This window comes from Eulemur rufifrons, chromosome 15 (genome assembly GCF_041146395.1).
Source record: "Eulemur rufifrons isolate Redbay chromosome 15, OSU_ERuf_1, whole genome shotgun sequence".
Classification (NCBI taxonomy): domain Eukaryota; kingdom Metazoa; phylum Chordata; class Mammalia; order Primates; family Lemuridae; genus Eulemur; species Eulemur rufifrons.
The window spans coordinates 84,321,523-84,343,601 of record NC_090997.1 but is presented as its reverse complement, the minus strand read 5'-3'; the positions used below and the strand labels follow the sequence as shown (position 1 = coordinate 84,343,601).

At 36.0% G+C, this 22,079-nt stretch overlaps 1 protein-coding gene across 5 annotated transcripts in view; it reads left to right on the top strand.

Moving 5' to 3' along the window:
• Window positions 1–12,108, top strand: part of BCLAF1 (BCL2 associated transcription factor 1) — a 31,583-nt gene extending 19,475 nt beyond the window's left edge. For 2 of the 5 annotated variants that reach the window (XM_069487817.1, XM_069487815.1), the window contains exons 9-13: window positions 2,026–2,201; window positions 3,300–3,480; window positions 4,479–4,625; window positions 10,008–10,220; window positions 10,375–12,108. In XM_069487817.1, coding sequence (XP_069343918.1) covers window positions 2,026–2,201; window positions 3,300–3,480; window positions 4,479–4,625; window positions 10,008–10,220; window positions 10,375–10,380 — 723 coding nt within the window. In that variant the 3' untranslated portion in view covers window positions 10,381–12,108. Of the gene's footprint in view, window positions 1–2,025; window positions 2,202–2,335; window positions 2,499–3,299; window positions 3,481–4,478; window positions 4,626–10,007; window positions 10,221–10,374 lie in introns of those variants that run through there. The other 3 variants (XM_069487818.1, XM_069487816.1, XR_011235519.1) reach the window with 2 other exon arrangements.
• Window positions 12,109–22,079: the final 9,971 nt, after the last annotated feature.

Below are 22,079 nucleotides of genomic sequence, written 5' to 3'. Positions count from 1 at the left end.
TGGGTAGACCAAGGGAAAAAAGAAATACAAATCTTATTAGAGTTTTGAGGTGAGATCGATAAGCCAGAATAAATATTCTGTTGTTTTATGTGTGCCCGAATTAATTATCTCCAGGTTCTTCACAGAGAAAAAGGAGTAATGATTGGCATTTTTATGTGAATTATGAAACACGAATTCTAAGAACTGATTTACAAATGAGTATTTTGAGCAAAAACTTATTTGTCACTATTGGAATATTTGTAGGTTGGGGGAATGGCTTTTAAACTTGAGAAAGCAGCCTATGAAAGACTTATAGAGGGCTTGGTGAGAATGGAATTCAGTAGTTAAGGGGACTCTGTTATACTCTGATAATTCAAAATTGGTAGAATGGGAGCAACTATCCATTGTTTTGAAAAGATTAGGAAACTTGGGAGTACTGCTTGGTTCCATTTCTGGCCATCAATAAATACGATCTGTATGATATTTGGAAAATAATTCAACCTTGGTTTTCTAATTAGAAAAATGAGAATACATTTGTATAGTTGTTGAATAATTGGTCTATCTTGAAAACGTTGGAACTTTGTTGCTACAAGCTGTTATTGACAGTGGTAGTATACAAATTGTTTAATAATGTGTGCTGTTAACTTATTGGATGTGGAATCTAGAGTTTACACAGAAAATGGTTACTTTGCATGGGGCATATTGATTTTTGAAAAACAGATTCTGAGAAGTGAATACTTTTTTGGTTTTTAGTACTTTGGGTTCAATGTTGGTTAATTTTGTTTTCTTGATGGTTTTGTCTATCCTCATGCTGACAGTGAGTATCTTACTTCTCTCATTACTGAAACCAGATTTTAATCTGGAGGAGGAGAAGTAGGGATGACTGATGGATGTACAAGAGGATATGACATTGATTTTTATCCTTCATCTTCCTATATGAATGAATTATTAACACATGTTAATGTGTAATTAATATATATATGTAGTTCGTAGTTTACAAGGCAGTTTCACTTACGTTATCTTATTACTTGTGGACTTGGTAATACCTAGGTGAACAGGAAGTTTTTTGTTCTTGATTAGAGTTTTTCTTAAATATGCTGGGAGCAAATAGGTAAGTAGTTGATATCATTTGGAGATATATACATACTCTCAGTTGTATGAATGCTTATGAATATTATAACTAGACTTCCCAGAGTAAATATTTCTTATTGTTGAATACTAGCAAGGATGTCCACATTGCTTAGGATCTTACTGATGTATAATTTCTCTTCATTCCTAGATGCCTCTTTCCATCTTCCTAAATTATATAGTATTTGAAAAAGCAATGGAACAAGAAGGAGGTGAATTGTGACCCAGTTTAAACTAATATCCGTTGCAATACCTGAATTGAGAAAGGGCAGTATATGGCCCAAGATACTGAGTACAGGATTGCGAATAATATCTTTCTGGCTTTGTTTCTACCCTTGTTCAACCTCAATTGGTTTCATTAATCATATTCCACTTGCATGTTATAGAAATTACAGAATTCTTTTGAACTGTTTTTTTAATTGGGTTGGTCAAATTATTTGGGAAGAGCTTGATGATAATGAGGCTTAATAATGAGAATTACGTTAGGAACCCATAACTTTATAGGTGGAAGGCTATGTCACAACTACAGATTATAACCTCTGTCACTGTTCAACTATTAAAAAAACCCCAGCATTTGGAAGGATGAGGGTTAATAATTAATGAGGATGTGCTGAGTGGAAAAATATTTGTATCATTTTACTGTACAAAAGTTTATTATGGATTGTTTTGAATATCTATAAAATTCTCAAGAGAAATAGCTGTTAGAAACTTTTCCAGTCCCACTGCACTGAATGTACACAAATGTTTAGGAAAAACAACCAAGTATATTTTTAAAACAAAAACTTAATGATAGTAGTATATGATCCATTTTTTTCTGATACTAAAATGCCAGTTTTAAACTGGTATAAAATTTAACTCTTTGTATATTTTTTTCTATTTCTTCCCTGAACTCTGTATTTTGCATCTGTCTTTTTATAGGGAGATAAAAAATTAAGGTGTGACTCTGCTGATCTTCGACATGACATTGATCGCCGTAGAAAAGAAAGAAGTAAAGAACGGGGGGATTCCAAGGGCTCCAGGGAATCCAGTGGATCAAGAAAGCAAGAAAAAACTCCAAAAGATTACAAAGAATACAAATCTTACAAAGATGACAGGTAATTGTTAAAACTGTCTTGAGTTAGGTTTTAGCTTCTAATTAGCCTTTAATAATTGTCAGCTTAATTGCTTTCAATTTTGACTATGTAATCGAATGTTTAAATTTAAACAATTAAAATTATTTGTTTTACAGCAAAAATGTATTTGTCTTTTACACGGCTTATGGTGGATGAGGACAAAAACTTTGGAATAGCAAGCTAACACTGAAAAAAAAAATGACAAATTAATGTGTCCTATTATCCAGGCTACATCAGGAGGTTGGACTTCAATGCAGTGCATTTCTAGAAACAGTTTGTGTAAGAACTTTGGTTCGTTATGCTTGATTCCGCACTTTTTCAACTCATAACACCCAGAGTACAAGAATTATAAACTGATCTAGTGGTTTAACATGGGAGAGATGGGGGGAGGAAGGACTAGAAATAGCAATGTGTATTAGTCTTTCAAAATAATATTTCCATGGATACTGTTAGCAGTGGTAAGAGTTACAGCAGGTATGACCTTTTCGAGTGTTGCATTAGAATCACGTAAATTTGATCATCATAAAGTTAAATAGGAGTACAAAGTATTATTATAGATAATTTCTTTTTCTTGCTATTCATTAGGTAAATGGTGGATTTTACTTGTGTTTTTAAATTTATGACTGTTCTTTGTAATGTCATATGCTTTTGATTTCAATAATGATATTATGGCCCATACCATACCAACTGTTTTCGCCCAGGGTGTACAAACTGCAGTCATTTTGAAACTTGGCCTTAAGAACATTCTTACTTGTTGCTACTCTTCTTTTCATTTTGTTAAAATAATAAAAGATTATATAAGTTAACTTAAAAATATTGAAGAACTAAACTTTATTCTTGAAGCTCACAGACTACTAGTTTCTAATTGGCAGGCCATAGCATGCTTTTCAGTAGTGATGTAAAACAAATATTGGAGGAGAATGGAAACAGACTGTCAAACACCCAATTATTTTACTTATGTAATAATTCTACTAGGGGATAGTTTTTTTGACTTAAAAAATATCCCTTTTATTGTAAGTTCAGCCGGGTCTTTGTCTTTTTAAAAATAGCATTTTTTGGTGTGTGTTTTTTATTTTGCAGTAAACATAAAAGTAGAGAGCAAGATCATTCTCGATCTTCATCCTCTTCAGCATCACCTTCTTCTCCCAGTTCTCGAGAAGAAAAGGAGAGTAAGAAGGAAAGAGAAGAAGAATTTAAAACTCATCATGAACTGAAAGAATACTCAGGCTTTGCAGGAGTTAGCCGACCACGAGGAACCTTTGTAAGTAATAAAATTATCTTTGATACGACTTCACCTTAAGTACTGTATATAAGGAAAGTCAAATGCATGATTCAGAGATTGTCTGTTGTGTGAGTCATTATTCCTAAAGTTAGAGTTAGTCTTGAAAAATGAAATGGTATTTGAAGTATTGTCTTCATTAAGAAATGCCATTTTGGGATCTAGAAACATCTTTGTAAACTGGTTTTCTTCATTTTGAGATCAATAATGTACATAGTCCTTAAAGACCCAGGAGTCGAGGAAAGTTATTGAGATACATTTCTGTAAACAGTTTTTGAAAAGATACCTTAAAACATTAAGAAATCTGGATGTTCATCTCTCTATTACAGCTATTTTCATTTTTGCCTGTTTTCTTCAAATCCTTGCTTATGTATGTATCTATCATAGAAATCATATAAATTTTCTTTCTATTTTACATAGCATATACATTATCCCCATGTTTCCATAAGTCATTATAATTATTAATTTAATGACTTCATAGTAGTGCATCTTCTTGCCTTTTTAACTTCTAGATTCAGACTTCTACTTTGAGCAAGTATCTAGTTGGGTATTGGTTAGAGTTCATTAATTAGATCATTTGGGGGAAGGGAAGAGCTTTGTGTATATATATATATATATAGTGATAGGTATGGTTGAACACTTGGAGCGCTTACGGTAATTCAAAGGAATTAGACCACTACTGGCTAGTAAAAAGGTAAAAAAACCAACTTGATTATTTTAAAATACTAGTTCAGGCCATGCAAGTGCAATATTCTGACACTTAGGTTGATTGTTCATTTCCTCTTAACCTACTCAACTTTCAGTAGGCAGAATTTTTTTGCCTATGGTATAAAATGGCCATCCTTTCCATCCTCAGTGGCTACGAGATTTAGGTAGGAAATTAGGGCATATGTTTTTTGTTACTGCAGTAAAATTAGAGTTTGCATGTAACTAAATACCTTTTTATTGCATCACTAAACAACTTTGTTAATGTTAATCAGTTTCGAATTAGAGGCAGAGGAAGAGCCAGAGGAGTTTTTGCTGGGACAAATACTGGTCCAAACAACTCAAATACTACTTTTCAAAAGAGACCGAAGGAAGAGGAATGGGATCCAGAATATACCCCAAAGAGCAAGAAGTACTTCTTGGTGGGTGTTAGAAATCTGTTTATTTGGTTTGCATTAATTTTCAAAACATACTAGGTGAATACATTTGAGTACAGATATCCATTACTATGAGAAGATTTCACCATAATGTGGGAAACCTTTTTAAAAATTACCCAGGTGATTTGAAGTTTGGAAAATGTGGGTCCCTTTAGTCTTGTCTATACTTTCTTGACATCGCATATAGGCTGATCAGGGTAAACTAAAAATATACCTGATTTTATAGCTACATTCAGGGAAGAACATTAGAGTTGAGCTTAATGTTTCATATCTGTCTATAAGACAGTGACAGTTGTAGAAATTTCACATTAACATGTACCTTCTGTCTTCACAGACGGTTGTTTAAATGAAAGACAAGGAGAAGAATTCTTTCCTAGTATTTGTAATTAAGGATCTCAGGGGAGCCATCAATTTTCATTAGAGTAAAAGAACGATGAAAAATTACATTATAAAAAAATTACATTATGGAGAAGCTGCTAGATATACTTATTTGGTGCTTCCTTGTGGCAGAGATACTTTTTCCTCTGAAGTAGTTTTCCAAGGATGAAGCTAGAGGTGGTGGGTCTGAAAGATTCTCTAGATAAGGATGGACATTTTCTGCAGTTTGGAATGGGGAAAGTGGTTCCTCATGCATTATAGAAGCAGACTTAAGAAAATACCAAAACTATTACCAAAAGTACTCATCTTTGTTACAACTTTTCAGGGAATTTCTGTTTCAGGGACTACTTCTGAAAACTATTTGCTTTCAAGGAGGAAAATAAAACAGTTGTGTCTTTCAGAGGACTTTTTATGAATATATTTGAATAGACCTGAGTGTCTATGACTTACTGCTTAGTTATAGGTTATAGCTGTATTCTGAAGTGGATCTCTGTTTTGTTTGGAAAATGGGCAATATACTTGTTTCAAAAATTAATTTCCATTTGCCTCTTTTTTTGGTATGTTAATGAACAAGAATCCAAAAAAGTTACATCTGTTTTTCAGAGTGCGTTATGAATAATGTTTGTTTAATTTACGCTTCTGTGAGGAGAAATTTGTACTTGTTGAGTCTTTTGAATTGACAATCTGGAAACAAAAAGACATTTGATTCAGGTGTAGAACACTTTAAATGATCCATCTACTTTTGGTTTAAGAATTTGTATTAACAGACACCTGTTTGTGTTTGCTAGACTAAGAATAGAAATACAAATATGATTTCAATTCTTGGCTTAGAGACTAGTAATAGAGAAACACTCTAAATTGTATGGTGGCTTTTCTCAAAGGAGGAATCGGTGGGGTTTTGCAAAGGAGAGAGAGATTAGGAGAGACTTTGGTAGAGGAACTTGACTTGAATCTTTAGCTTAAGAGATGGGCAGGTATACTGCAGATAACAGAAGGAGTGAAATAGCGTGGTAGAGAGAACTCCAGTACTTAAATGGCTAACGTGGGGATAAGTTTGGGGGAAAATTGAGAAAAAGGAGTTAGATTGTGGAAAGCCTTAATACTTTATTAATAATTCGGGGTTTTAAGCAGTGTTTACGAAAATTGTGGTGGTTCCAATAGTTAGAAGATTTGAGAGATTGAATGCCTTGAACTAAGGGCTATATTTGAGAAAAGTTAAAGTACCATTTATAAGGATTTATTCAGGGACTAACTAGTTGGGTGTTGGTAGTGAGAAGGAGGAATCTAAGATAAGGAATCTAAAAGAAAGGAGCCTTTTGAGGAGGAGGTAAAATACTGTTCTGGACAGGTTGAATTTGAAGTGCCTGGAAGAAACCAAGTGGAGATGTTGAATGGGTAGTTGCTAATGCAGATTTAGAGAGAGAAAACAGTCTAGGAGCCACCATCTTATCGATGACCACTAAAGCTGTAATAAGATCACCTAGTCAGAAGAGAAGAGATTAAAAGGCCAACATTTCAAAGGTAGGGTGAAGAATGAGAAAGTAAAAATGCCAGAGAAGTAGACAAGTATGGAACGAAGGTCAGAAAGTTAAGAGGTAATGAGAGATGAATAAGTAGATAGTAATTGTTTACCACTTTTAACAATTTACAAATATATAATTTAGACAGGACCTTCAGTTTTCAATGGCATGCATTCAAAATCTGGTATCATAGTTTTTACCTTGAATTGGTACGAGTCATTTTAGTTTGGCTTTTAATTATGCAGTAGTTTTGTTAATCAAGAAGAGTGTGTTATTTTAAGAATTTAGCCACTTACAAATAGCAGTAATACTTAATATGTTGCTAATTCTGGGTTATATTTAAAAATCTTGATCTCTTCATAAAACACACATTTATTTGTCACAGACTGATGTTCACTTGAATATCAAGTAAAATTAACACAGTATATAGTTTTTCCTTGTAAGTTAATTCCCAAAGTTAATTATTTTGGTTTCTATTTAAGAGCTATTGAAATGGCAACTTTGGTTTTTACATGGGTATTTGAATTTAAAAGATTTTGCATCTCATGTAAAGATACCATTCAGATAGCCAATATAGAGGGAAAAGAAACAAATATGATTCAAGAAAAGAAGTTTAAAACTAGATGTTCCCTTAGGTTCTTTCAGAATAATCGATCACAGAAATTTTGCCCATATCAATGAAAGTTAAACTTAGTTAATAGATAACATTTATTGAGCACTATGTACTGTGCTTGGTGCTGTTCTAAGTGTTTTACATGCATTAACTTAATGCTTATAAAATCCTTTTGAATTGGGGCTATTATTCCATTTTTTAATAGATGGAGAAAACTGAGGTACAGAGATTGAGTAGCTTTCACCAATATTGTGTGGCTAGTAGCAGTGGGATCAGAATTCAAACCCATGCATTGGGCTTTAGAACCCAGTACTTAACAGGGGTCCTAAAAGTACCGTACTATTTATCTTCCAGTACTGAATTTTAGTAACCTTTGTTGTGTTCTTTTCTGAAATTTCCCGTCTCCAAACTTGGATATATACAAAGGTATGCTAATGTTTTAATAATAAGCACTCCAGAAAAGATACTAGTTTTAGTTAGAGCCTGAAGGGGGAGGGGTGAGCATGAAGAGTTGGAGCAAATGGGAAAGTACTGAAGTAGGCAGGTTCTTAGTGGTGAGTTGATGTTGTCTTCTCAGCAAGAGAAAAATCCCTGGTGGGGAAGGGGGCTCAGAATTGGAGTTTTGATAAATTAACCCTTTGATACTTGAGCATTCTGTGGAGAAAAGAGATGTGAGGATTAGAAGGTCCTGGTTCTAATATAGACTACTTTGTTAACAAATTTTTGGCTGTGTATGAATATTTTACCTTCTGGCCCTTTATCATCTGTGAAATAATTAATTTAAAAAATTGTAATGGGATTGAAATCTTGGACAAAAGATTTGAGTATTAAAGGTATGTTTAGCATCAAAAATCTCACTTAGGTAGCTTCCAGGATACTCTGGTGAAAGACACGGCTTAATCTTCTAGCTGCTCTTTTCTTTACCAAGCTTCTAAAAGTGTATCTAAAAGTAATGGCTAGTTTATCTGTAGCATCTAGCTTTGTCATTGCCTTCTGTATTTCTGCTAACTCTTAGCTGCCTGGTGTGGTAATCATTTACTCCCACCACGTTGTCTGGGAAGTGTATTTTATGGGTGATGGTTATAAGGGATAGTGGAAAGGACTAGCTTTGTGGCTTTGGGCAAGTTACTTAATGTCTCTGTGCCTCAGTTTCTTTACCTCTAAAATGAGAAAAGTAACAGTATTTTTATAGGGTGGTTGTGAGGAGTAGATGAATAAATAACATGTAAAGTGCTCAGAACAGTGCTGTACCCACATTGAGCAGGTAGAAATGTTATTATTGCCACCATTCATTGAATCTTGCTTATCAGACACCGGGCTAGGCACTTTTTTTTACCAACCCTCTGTGTTCTCTCAAGGCTATCTCCCTTTATTAAAATGAGGAAGTAAATTCTAGAGAGGTTGCCCAAAGACACAGTTTCTGTTAAAATTTAAATGCATGCCTCTACTCCAAAACTTTTTTGCCTCTGATTCTCAAAAATCTATGGAATACTGAGTAAATATCACAAACAAACAAACAACAGCAAAAAAAAACCAGACTCTGGAGTTGGATGTTACTGCATTAAGGGAGCATGAAATTACGTTAATTGAGTAGGTATCATTTTGAGTGGCAGACTGTTTAAAGTAGTTTATTTTGGGTTTGCAGTTAAACTCTTTTTGGTGTATTTAAATATATACTTTTGGTAGTTCCGAAATTCATTGTTTGTGGAGTCATGTATGCCTCTAGCTAGTGATGTTTCATTCGTTTGGCAAAGGTCAATTATTAGCAATTGGTAAGTGCTCTTCCGTATAGTCTGTATAATCGAGCTTTTCAGGTCATGAAGGAGGGTAATCTGTATTAAATGAATATGCCCAAAGGCATGCTGTATGTTTTGGGGAAAAAAAGTATTATATCACATACTAAAAAACGGTTTTAGTGGCTTTTGGAAAATTGATCAGTACCAGTGCTCCAGAGGTTATGCAACATTCTGTTTGTATTATACTTGTTTTCTCATTTTTTTGGGCAACAGATTTAAGTTAGGGTGGGCAGTAATTAATTAAATTACATATAGGAGAACTTGGCCTTTTGTATTTTGGAACGTAATCCTCATCTCTACTTTTCTCAAGTACTTTTTAGTTTTGCAGATTGTTTTGCTTAAAAGAGTAATTTGTGATTTGGGGAACATCTGTATTCAAATACAGTTAATGAAAAATTAAATTTGGAATGTGATAGCTGCAGTATTTCAGGGTGGTAAAGAAGAAAAGATCTTAGGTATTACTCTGGGGACCATGTCATTGTAATTTGTCATTGAAATTCTCTAGCCCAGAAGATTGATAAGTACTATATATTGATCTAGATTTAATCTCAGTAGAAATTTAAAATCTGCCTTAATGTATGTAAGGTATAAAATTCATACCACTTATTTAGTGAACATTATTTATAATGTATTGACATTTTTATAACTTTTTGCCACGTCTTTATGACTATGGTAATTTTGTTGGGAAAAGATTGGTTATTTTATCTCATTGCATGCAGCATACATAGTAACAAATGAACTTAGATTGAAATAATAATGGAAAGACAAAAGTCAAAATTCTGAAAATGAACAGTAATTTAGCAGTTGAGATTCTCCAAACAATTTTCTGGGGCAACCTCAGTCCTTGGGTTACTTAACTAGTAAGATATAAATAAGTCTCTTGACAATGGAATATACTTTTCTTGAAGAGTTCAGTTTTACTGGTTTTGTTTTATTGTGTTGTCTAAATCTCCTATACCCAGTCTTCAGAAGGTTAATACCATGACTTATGATTGAAGAAGTAATCATCATCTTTACAAGAAAGACATTTTATTGACAATTATTTTTAACCTTTCTGTAGCATGATGACAGAGATGATGGTGTGGATTATTGGGCCAAAAGAGGAAGAGGTCGTGGTACTTTTCAACGCGGCAGAGGGCGCTTTAACTTCAAAAAATCAGGTAGCAGTCCAAAATGGACTCATGACAAATACCAAGGGGATGGGATTGTTGAAGATGAAGAAGAGACCTTGGAAAATAATGAAGAAAAGAAGGACAGACGCAAGGAAGAAAAGGTAGAAAATTTCAACCTGTGGTTCTGACACATTTTCTTTGGTGTGGGTTTGGTGGGCAAATTATTTAATTTTTAGGAACAGTGATTATTAATAGTTCATTTTCACTTTCCACATCTTTTTTAATCTTTAATGTCTCTTTCTCTTTTTTTCTTAGGAATAGCAAACATGAAGTAAGATTGCAACAGAGAGCAGAACTTGCACCCACCATTTTTTTACCTGATTTTTGTTTTCAAATAAGAATGTAAGCATTTTACTTAAATTTTACTGTTTGCAAGTAGTCTATAGAAATTTTGTTTTAAGTCTTCAAATATCTTGAGAAATAGTAGACTGTATGTTGAAAATTGTACTGAAATAAAGTAGAAAATTGTTACGTACCATATTTGTAACTATCAACTTTTAAAAAGAAACTTTTACCGTTTTTGTTACATGCATTGTAATTCTGCTTTGTCTATAAGATATGGTCAAGTACAGCTCTGTGAAAGTTCTGATTCTCTTTCTTCCCTGTTTGTTAATGTTTTATTCTGAAGTAAACGTTAGCTCTACATACAAATCCCTGAACAGAAATTGTTTATAGAGTCCACACTAATTATTTTAACTGTATACACCTGCTTAATTTGAACGCACTACATTGTAGGGTGACTAATTTTGGAAGTATACCACGAAGTTGTTACTTTGGTAAACTACACTAGTTTAACACTTGAGCAAATGTTTAAGAAGAAAATTTGCCAATAGCTAAAAAGTACAAGCTATTAAAAATTAGATTGAAAAGTCTGAGAAAATGTTATTTTTTTTCTGAAAACAAGCAGCGGCCTATAAAAAACATTCTTGGAAGCCTTTCCTATTTGGGTTCAATATTAAGTGTTCTCTCCCTATTCTTATTTGGTAGTTTGAGTCATGGTCTTAGATTTCAGCTATTTGAAAGAAGAAACTGGTTTGTAATAATATTGCAAGTAAAAACCCTATTCCTACCAAATGTCTTAGTAATGAAAAAACAGAACAGATCCTGTAATCCTGGCATTGGTATGGAGGAGGATTATCCTGCAGAGAATAAGTTGATACTTTAATACCTGATTTCCTATCTTACATATTCATTTGAGCTTTTAGACAGCTGAAACATTAGTTTGTAGTGTAACCATAAGAAAATGTAGGCAAACACAACGTGCTGTTCATTAGTATTTTAAGTAAACTTGTTTTTCAAATGTCACCAATAAAAAGTTTTGGCAGGAAGCTTGTTGCAGCATTGATCTAACTTAGTTTTTATTTTTTTCCCCTATTTCAGTTGCAGTTTGTAAAATGCCTTTTTCTTTTTCTTCTCAAGGGTTTATGCTTCAGCAGATAATCTTTCAAATGTGAATTACCTTTTATGTTTATTTTCATAACTCTTGAATGAAAATCTGAAATAGTAAATTTCAATGTTAGGTTTGTCTGCTTTATGAGCATATGTAAAACTAGCCACATTTCATTTGTAAATTCAGCAACGGAATTGTGTGTTTGCATTAAAAGATAATGCTTCTGTCAGTGTAAACTTTTGAAGATCTTTAGTGTATGGCTCTTTTATCCGTACTTTTGGTGATTTGCATTGTGTCTCTCCACCTTGATTACAGCCAGGGACATTTGTTAAGGGCTATTGGAAACAAAACAAAAACTAAAACCAAACTCAATATATGTGATGTTTATGGCCCTAAGATCCTTATTATTGCGTGATTTACTCCATTATTTTGTCTTTCTAAAGTTGTCTATAAAGCAGAAGAAATACCTGCCAAAGCAATTAATCAGGACATAATTAATGTTCCCCTATTTAAAATAATACTTACATGTGAAAGCAACATGGATGTAAACCCCAACACAGAATTTTCATGGCCATTTTATTTTATACAAATAAACATATAACAGTTATTTGGTTAGACATCGAATCTATATGCATGACTATAAATGTGGAATTTTTATCCACTTGAGACAATATGAAAAGGGATTTGCTGAGAAATTATTGAATAGGGAGTGGGGATAAAGTTACTTAATTCCTTTGGACGGGTTATATTTTAAGTACAAATGCATTGCTTTAACCTTTGGTTACTTTTATTCTCTTAAACAAACTTGAGGAAAGAATATCATACCATACTATATTCTAAGTAGGCCAGGGTGATTGTGAGAACTCCACAATAGAATGCCATTGTGGATGTTATCTTTTTCAGAGCCAAGCATATAAAAAGTAGCCTGTGTATTTTTTTAAACCACAGTTTAACTTCACACTTTATGACATGTTATAAAGGCTGAACGGTTCCTCTTAGTAAGGATATTTGTTTATAAGTGCCAGGAAATAACTCTTTGATAACCTACATTAACAGACTTCGTTTTGCCTAGAGAATGGAAATAAAAATGAACCAAAGGATATTTCCACAAAGAATTAATAAAGCTGTTTAAGAAGGCCATGACTCAGTTTTAGACGTATATGTATACCTTTCAACATCCTAGGAATTTTTATATTAAAAGCAAAATATGTTTTTCCAGTTTACAGTCTACTTCAAGGAATTACTGTTGTTCCCATTGTCACAGGTAAAATCAGTGTTGGGAATTTAATTATCATTTGAGAAAAAATATCCAATAAGAATGAATGTAGATGGCTAAACGATTCTTACTCAGTGTAATGTATAATGCAACAGGGACCCTTGTAAATTGTCATATGCCAATAAAATGTCATAAGTGGTAATAGCTGTTGTTTGTGTACCTGATGTTTGAGATTATTCCTAATGTCTGTTCTATACAGCTCATTTCTGTGGCCTATTTCTGGTATCAGTTCATCTGTTAGGAAAATTACTGGTGTGGTATGGCTTGATAAATGCTTTATAAAATTCCTCAAACCTTTCTTTAATGTTCTTTGTCTCCTCTGGGAAAATGGGAAATTTTACAGTTGGTAAGTTTAAGCAAGCCATTATTTAAAAAAATATAAGAATTCCAGATTTCTAGTTTAGTCCTCCTTTTTCCGTGTTACTATGGAACCTTATCAGCCATATTATGATGGAGATTACTTCTCTTCCTTTCTAAAAATGTAGTAGCTAGTTAGTAATTAAAAAGAATTGTCTTTTTAAGTTAGTCTTTGTTCACTTTGTGTAAGATCCGGTATAATTCTTACCGTGCTCCTTTTATAGATTATTTGAAATATAAAGCGTGCCATTCCATCAACTTTACACAAAATATTTTCAGAGATATTTGTGTGCTAACATGAATCGACACATTTTGACTCAAATGGCAAATTATCCATTAATAATGTGAGATAAATAAGAACTCTGTGTGTGTGTAAAAGAATGTGTAAGATCATTGGTAGCTTAAATATACTGGGTGATTTTAATGTTATATACAAGTTTTTTTTTATATAAAAGTATACTGTGTTATTTATTAGGGACATTTAATTTCTTTTGCTGAGTTTCAACTGGAAACCCTTGGGGGTGGGGTATACCTTAAATTTCCATATGGAACAGCATCCTTTCACATTCAGAAGAGCAGTACAGAGGGTTTCCTAACGTATGAAGCTGCTCAATAGGAAAGGCACATGGAGAAGTAAATTTGATTGTCATGGGTTTAATTTAGCTAAACTAAGTCTCTTGAGTATCCCTTAAAATTAGGGAGTAATATCTGTTATATATGTTTAGGATTCCCAAATAGTTGAAACCACTATTGTTAAATCTGAATGTCAAGGGTTTAACTATTCATTTTATTGGTGTAGATACTAAAAATTAGGAATCTATTTTAAAGAGCTTTAAATGAACAAGTTTTTTTTTTTTTTTTTTTTTTTAGACAGAGTCTTGCTTTGTTGCCCTGGCTAGAGTGAGTGCCATGGCGTCAGCCTAGCTCACAGCTCACAGCTCAAACTCCTGGGCTTAAGCTATCCTACTGCTTCAGCCTCCCGAGTAGCTGGGACTACAGGCATGTGCCACCATGCCCGGCTAATTTTTTCTATATATTTTTTAGTTGGCCAGATAATTTCTTTCTATTTTTAGTAGAGACGGGGGGTCTCACTCTTGCTCAAGGCTGGTCTCAAACTCCTGACCTTGAGCGATCCACCTGCCTCGGCCTCCCAGAGTGCTAGGATTACAGGCGTGAGCCACTGCGCCCGGCCTAAATGAACAAGTTTTTTTAGAGAAGGTCGTTCGCTGTCTCCCAGGTTGAAGTGCAGTGGTGCAATCACAACTCACTGCCAGCTCAGACTCCTGGGTTCAAGCAGTTCTCCTGCCTGAGCCTCCTAAGTAGCTAGGACCACAGGTGTGTGCCACCATGCCCAGCTAATTTTAAAAAAAATTTTTTGTAGAGAACAGGGTCTGGCTGTGTTGCCCAGACTGGTCTTGAACCTCGAGCCTCAAGCGATCCTCCCGCATCAGCCTCCAAAAGTGTTGGATTATAAGTATGAGCCACCATGCCTGGCCTAAATGAACAAGTTTTAAGTTTCTTAGAATTCAGAAATGTACAGAAATTTGTTGTATTCCATTATCTGACATGAGAGCCTCAGAGATTGTGTTGATGTATGAGCTGGACTCCTTATGTTTTAGAAACCTGCAGTAATGATTAGAGTGTGTCAGCTGTGCTGATGGGACCAAAACTGTACATTTAATTGAGGGTGCCAGTTCTGATTTTGTTACTGAATTAAACCCTGGGCTATAAAAATGGATCCCATTGGTTAAAAAAGAGAACAGATATTGGGACAGCATTTCACCACTGCTACTAGAAAAGAAAGTGTGTCTTAATTATAACAATCTGTACATAGGAAAAATTATTCCTGCGAACATTTTAGTTATATTTGTAGCACTTTTAAAATGTAGAAGATAGGCTGGTCATGGTGGCTCATACCTGCAATCGCAGGGGCGGAGGCAGGAGGATTTCTTGAGACCAAAAGTTCAAGACCGACCTGAGCAATACAGCAAGACCATGTCTCTACAAAAAATAGATTAGCTGGAAGTAATGGTACGCACCTGTAGTCCTAGTTACTTGGGAGGCTGAGGCAGGAGGATCGTGTGAACCCAGGACTTTGAAGCTACAGTGTGCTTTGATGAGGCCACTTCACTCCAGCCCTGGCAACAGAGCGAGACCCTGTCTCAAAAAATTTATTTGAATTTGTACTTTTAATTGGAAAATGGGATATGAGTCATGTCTTTGACAGTACTTGGAGTGAAAAATTGTTGGCTTATTTAAAAGGAAATATATTAATAGTTCCATTTATGACTTACTGGAAAACTAAAATATACACATTCTTAGAGTCATTTCCGATTTTCAAAGTATACTTTGTTTTTCTTCATATCCTTAATATGATCTTCCAGATTTATAAATGTGAATTGTATTTGTCCTTTACAAAAGGTGAGGCTCAGTTAACAACTGGATTCTGTAATTAAAATTATTCTGGAATTTCAGCTTTAGATATAAAACTCCAGTTGGGATGTGGGTAGATCAGATATTTGGAAAAAAAGACACGGAGCTTTTAATGTAGTTACAGATTTAGTTGTCTGGCCCACCCAGGACAATATTATTTGTTACATCTTGATTTTATCCTGTATTCCTGACTTGAGCAACAGGATATTTTCCTTGTTGCCCAGTTTACCTTGGGAAAATGGGTATTTGGCTAAAATAGTCCATCTCTACAATCTGCAGGAAAATGATTCAGAGCTTGAATTGGCCACTAGTAGCTAAGTCAGAGAAATAAGGTACACAATTTTCAGTGTCTCAAATGAAACTGCTTCCAAAAAGCGTTACTATACCTGGTACCAAAACTCAAGGAGATACTTTGTCCTTAGATTTTTATTAAGACGTCAGAGATGTTTTCATAAAGTATTCCTAGAATGAGAACAGTGTTTTTTTTTTTTTTTTTGAGACAGAGTCTCGCTTTGTTGCCCGGGCTAGAAGCTGGGACTACAGGCATGCGCCACCATGCCTGGCTAATTTTTTTTGTATATATATATTTTAGTTGTCCATATAATTTCTTTCTATTTTTAGTAGAGATGGGGTCTCACTCTTGCTCAGTCTGGTCTCGAACTCCTGACCTTGAGCGATCCACCCGCCTCGGCCTCCCAGAGTGCTAGGATTACAGGCGTGAGCCACCACACCCGGCCGAGAACAGTGTTTCGTATGACTGTTTCTTGTCACCCTACCCACCCCAACTCCCCCCCCCCCCCCCCCCGGCTGGCTGAGGGCATACTGCCAGAGTATAATGGTATAAATAAGAGGCCTAAGAACAGTCTTAACCTGAATACAGTAGTGTTGCAGGTATTGTTAGAATATCTATACAGTAAATGGATTGGAATGTATAGTCTTAAAGCAAATGCTACATGAATATTTCTTGCAATTTTGATCAGTATTCAGTTCTATGAGGTGGGCACTGGAGCAGTGAACAAGAAAAGGCAGTGTGCTTTCCTCTTTCATTTTTATTCATGCATTACATACACAGATATATATTCTTGTATTATATGTTTATATGTATTTTATATATCCATGAGCCCTATCCTTTTTCGAATGAGTTAGGCTACAAATAATTGGGAATTAATATACAAAACAGGATTCTTTTATTGTGTCTTTGCCAGAATAAAATTTTAGCACTTAAGCATTTGAAATAGCATACGTACTGTAGGTGTGTAATAAATGCTACCTGAGTTAAAATACAAGAATGCTAACTGCATATTTTATAGAGGTTTGATTGGAATAAGCCAGTTAATTGTATGGCTGTGGCTAAAATCTAATGCAATGTAGGCTGTCTTAAAAATGTGCCAAACAGGGGAGAGTTCAGATTGCAATAAACAGAAAAGTTAGATTGTTTATTTTTTTATTTATTGTTCAAGTCACCCTGTGTATTGTTTTGGAGTACCATGTCTTAAGAGAAAACATTTAATGTATTTAAAGTATAGAGATCTAGGAGCTTTAGGTACGAAATAATGTCATGTGAGTAGTTGGAAAGGGTAAGTTTACTGTAGAAAAGTGATTACTGAGATAGATCCTTGATATGACACCCACGTTCAAGTACTTAAAGAGCTTTTCCAGAGAAGAGTCATTCAAATTGCTTGGGACCAGGAGAATGGTATTTGATACCACCTTGTCCAGCCTCCTCATTTTATATTTAGAGGACAGAGCCAGTAGGTAAAAAACCATAGGTGCTTAGATTTTTATTAGCTCAATATAATGAGCTGATACTTGACAACTAGATACTTAAAAGGTAGAACACGGCTTGTGAATAGCACATTTTGTGTGGCGGTATAGAGAATCTGGCCAGCTCCTTGTCAGGCATGCTGTGTTACCTGATGGCTGAGCTTTTTTCTAGTTCTGTGGATTGCACACTACATTGCACTCTAAAGTGCTATGCTTTCTTGCTTTACTGGACATCATTATCAACTAAAATTACCAGTAGTAACTTAAAAATTTAAGCTGTTCATTCCTATTATAGAAAAAAGTGTAGCAAGACAGCATTTATTTTGAATCTTAAGACTTTATGCCATATCCTTTATGACATGCCAAATCTTTGGAAGATAAATAATTTGACATTGGCTATAAAATTATTTGGAATTTTTATGGGTATTTAAAGTTCATTTTGGGCCATGACAATATTGAAAATTATTTGGGTTGATTATCATTAAACATGAGAAGAACGAAATGGAAACATCAGGAGGCCTAGTGCATAGCTGGACTGGATGGATGGTCCAGAAGCAGAATGAAACTGGAAGGGCACCCTTTAAACTGTTTTCATTGTTCTAGGTTTTAACCAACTCTTTTGAAGTGATTGACAAGAGTCAAGGCATCCCTACTTGTGAACATAAGAATGTATCAGAAAACAGATGACAGAATCCATAAGTCATGAATGTTCTAAAAATAATGGGGCCAGAAAAAATGCAGTTCACTTTTATGCTTTGAGAGAGGTTTAGCTATAGTGTAATATTTTTGTTCAGTTAAAAAGTGAGTAGTTATTTAGAATATAAAGGCCTATTGATTCAAATGCTAACCAAAACCTAAACTTTATATAGATCTATGATTTAAAGGTTCAGATTTTAAAAGTCCTGCTTTTAGTATTTAAACATTTACTTTAGATTTTATAATTTTAAAACTATAATTGATATTATGATGTATTAGTAGGTATAGATATATTAACATAAATAGCTGGAAACTGGTTTCCACTAATCTTTTTTATTGTCAGTACAAAAAAGCAGAGGAATTTTTCAGGATAACTTAATTTGAAACATTTTAATATCAAAGAATCTTGGTCTTAATTAGTCTCAAACAGTATTTAAATAGACTTGAATAAATGTAAAGGTATAAAGAAACTTATGATGTGTGTAATCTTTTAAGTTGCACTGGCAAGATTTATGTATTGTTTTAGTACTGCTTTTGAGTAGCGTCAAGTGTAGGCAATGAGAAGGAAAAAGGCATACATATTTTTCTTCTTTTTGAAATGTAAAACTTGGGGTGGGGGGAAGACCTTTCTGGGCACGTGCATCCCAGTTTGGATCACCCTTTCATGAGACTCCTGTGGTTAATGTTGGAGAGGCTATTTCCTACTGTGGTAGAATGTTGTATTCTGCCCCATTACTTAGGGTAATTATAGTAATTTGAGTTCATCAGGCTTGGGTCACAAGTCTTAGGAGTTCCACTGGGCAGTTGGCTCTTGAGTACATACCTTTCTTGCCTTTGTCTAAACCAGTCCTTAGCTTCTCTCCATTCATGAATTCATTGAAAAACTAAGTCTGGCATTGGGTGTACCAAAATGAAAAAAAAACATTTACGGTCATGAGGATCTAGAACATAGTGTAATAATTAACTATTAGAAAATGTATAAGTGATTCTGGGAAAATGTTGGCAGCTAGAGAGCAAAACCAAATACCTATGGACAGCAGTTAGCAATAAAATTAGGTGTTAAGCTGGTTCTATGAACCTTCAAATAACAGCAGTTGAAGACAAATCACCAACCTGCCTGGTATTGGTTTTTACGAGAGTAGAGGGACGAATTGGGGCAGTGTCTGACAGACTTGAGAACAGGAGAATCTTAAATTAGCCAACAGCCATTCACTGGGAAGCAGCTGAAACTTTGGGATTTTGTCCTCTTATATAGCGAGGTACAAGTGTCCACAGGACCGCTGTCAAACCTGCCTTGCCAAGACTCTCACCAGGGACAGGCCCCACACTGAGGAGACCATACTGAAGCTGAAGTGACACCGAGCAGGATAAAGAATAAAGGGAGAGGGCCGGCATTAAACTGGAAGAGGGGAACACAAGAAAATCTCAAAGCAAGCCACCATATTCGTGAATACTATCCAGAAACTGAAAAGGTAGCTCTGTGAAGTCAAAAGAGCTTTCCTAAACTCAACTTTATTCTAAGAGTTCAGGAAAATCTAAATTCATGTAAAAATGAGCAATAAAAATATTAATGTCAAATTTCATAAAAGGTTATCATCAAAATGTAATATGAGTGCTTTAGTAAGCAAAATACCGGAAGGATCTCTGAAGAAATAATTTAGGGGAAAGTTGTCAGCAAATCATTCATGGATGTAGCATTTGACCTGGGCCCACATTGCTACCTAAATCAGAGTTGGAATGTTGAGTAGCTGAAGGAGTAGTGGTTACCATTGTCCTCAGCTGTATTTTCATTCTAAGCCCTGCTGTTTAATAAGAGAACAGAAAGTGGGTAGGTTATAAAGTCATAATTTATTCACTTATGAGGGCAAAAGGGAAGAACAAGGAACTTGAGAAAATTATGACTTACTCCATGTAGGGTTTCTGATCATTTGCCTTCTACTTTTACATGGTACATCACCTTTTCTTGCCCCTACTTTCTTGCTTATTCAGCTCAGACTACTGGGCATATCACTATAATTTCTATTGTTTTGCCAGTTGCTTAGTCCCAAAATCATCCTTGATCATCTGTTTTCTCTCACTCCATATCCAATTACTTTATCCATCAAATAAATAGATTGAATAGCCTATTAAATACCAGATACTCTTCTAAAGCACTGGGGATACAGCATGGATCAAAACAAAGTTCCTGTTCTCATGGAGTTTACAATTTAGTTTGGTGGTAGGGGGAGCATTAAACATACTGTGACAAGTGCTATGAAGAAAAATAAGGGCAAAAAAGGAGAGATGTTATTTATGCATGGTGCTCAGAAAAAGCTGAGGTCTCCACTAGAATGTAAGCTCCAGGAGGGGAAGGACCGTCCCTGCTCATTACTGCATTTTTCCATGCTTAGAATGGTGCTTGGCAGATAACACATGCAGTATTAGTTGAATGAATAAATGATGTAGGCCATGGAGAAATTAGTTCAAACTTTCCCCATTTTTTTATTAGGTCAGCAGCAGACACAATTATCCTAAGTTGTCATGTCACTTCAGTGCACCTCTTGCTGAAATAAGAGAAAAGGAAGCTATTTCGTATGAGGCCAGTGACCTCATATCAGAAGTAAAACTTGGGATATCACCTGTCGTGACATAGCTATCACTTTGCCATCCTCGGCTAGGCCAGGGGACTTGTCCGGCCCATATTTGGTAGCCTGGATAAGTAGGAGCGTTTCGTGAAAGCAAAATCCTAACTACTGCAAATCGATTTCCTCGAGGGTAGTGCTTAGCTTCTGTTAGTCCCATAGGCATTTAATAGATATTCGCTGAATGAACGAGTGGAATGACCAAAAAATAAATCGCGACTCTGCATCAGGGAACTTGGGAGGGCGGGCCCGCTTCTGGTCCAGCTGTAGTGGGCGACACACTCCCCGTGAAAAGCTGCGTGGAGCAGCAACTCCCGATCACGAGCCCAGCTCCCGGGCCTGCGATAGCCCCAAAACACCAGGCTTAAACGACACCAGTACTTAGCTCCTAAGAAGCCTAAAACCGTGTCCTGCGCGTGCATCACCGTCTTAGCGTGGCCCGCCCCGCCCACCAGCAGCCTCTTGGCTTCTATTGGCTGCCTCGCGGAAGACCCGCCCTCATGGGAAGTAGAAACTTGGTAGCTTCGAAGGCCAGTCCGAATTGCCGCGAATAAGCAGGCGCCATGGAATGACCAATCAGAAGCCCCGATCTTCAGCCTTGTCCAATGAGGTCGGATATGGGTTTTGGCCCGCGGAGTTTGATTTTCGTCCAGGGACGCGGAAGTACGTCCTGAGGTAGGGGCGAGCGGTAGGTTGGTTGGACGCAGAAGGAGGCTGCTGCGCCTCCCGCGGAGTTACCCTGGATGGGCAAGGAGCTCAGCGCCTAGCCCGGGGTCGACCTCATACCCCTCGGTGAGGGCGTGATTGCCGCTTGTGGCCTGCAAGCCGGAGCGCGCGGGCGGACACCGGGTGGATATCTGAACTCTCCTGAACCAGGACCAGCGCACTGCGGAGTTCTTCGACTGGGGATTCCGAGACAGGGATTCATAACGCGTTGATGTTCTCGTGGTTGCTGGGAGTCTCGGCTTCGGAGGAAGGTGAGCAAGGCCACCATGCTGATTTTGGAGAGCCCCGGAGGAAGGTTGTGGCCAAAGCCAGTGACACGGCCGGGTTCTGGTCGTGGCCTCTCACCAGTGGGATGACTCCATAACGTTACCTATCTGGGATTCTTGCTCCTTATCTTTAAATTGAGCTAAGAGTGATGGGTGGTACTCCGATACGATTGTGAGAAGAGCTACTGTTCATTTGTTAAACCTTTGGGTTGGGCCCTTGCCTGCTTTCAACAAGGGTCAGCTGAACTCACCCCTCTCATGAGTCTCAGCCTAAAGCTTTTAGGAAAAGAGCAAGCTTTGCGTCGAAAGCAACTTGAAGCCTTCCTTGCTAAGTGTCCACTCAGTCTGTTGTTGATTATCTAAAATAAAATTTCCTTTGCAATCCTCTGCCTCTACCCCAGCCTCACTCTTCTCTTTTCTTCTTTTCTCTT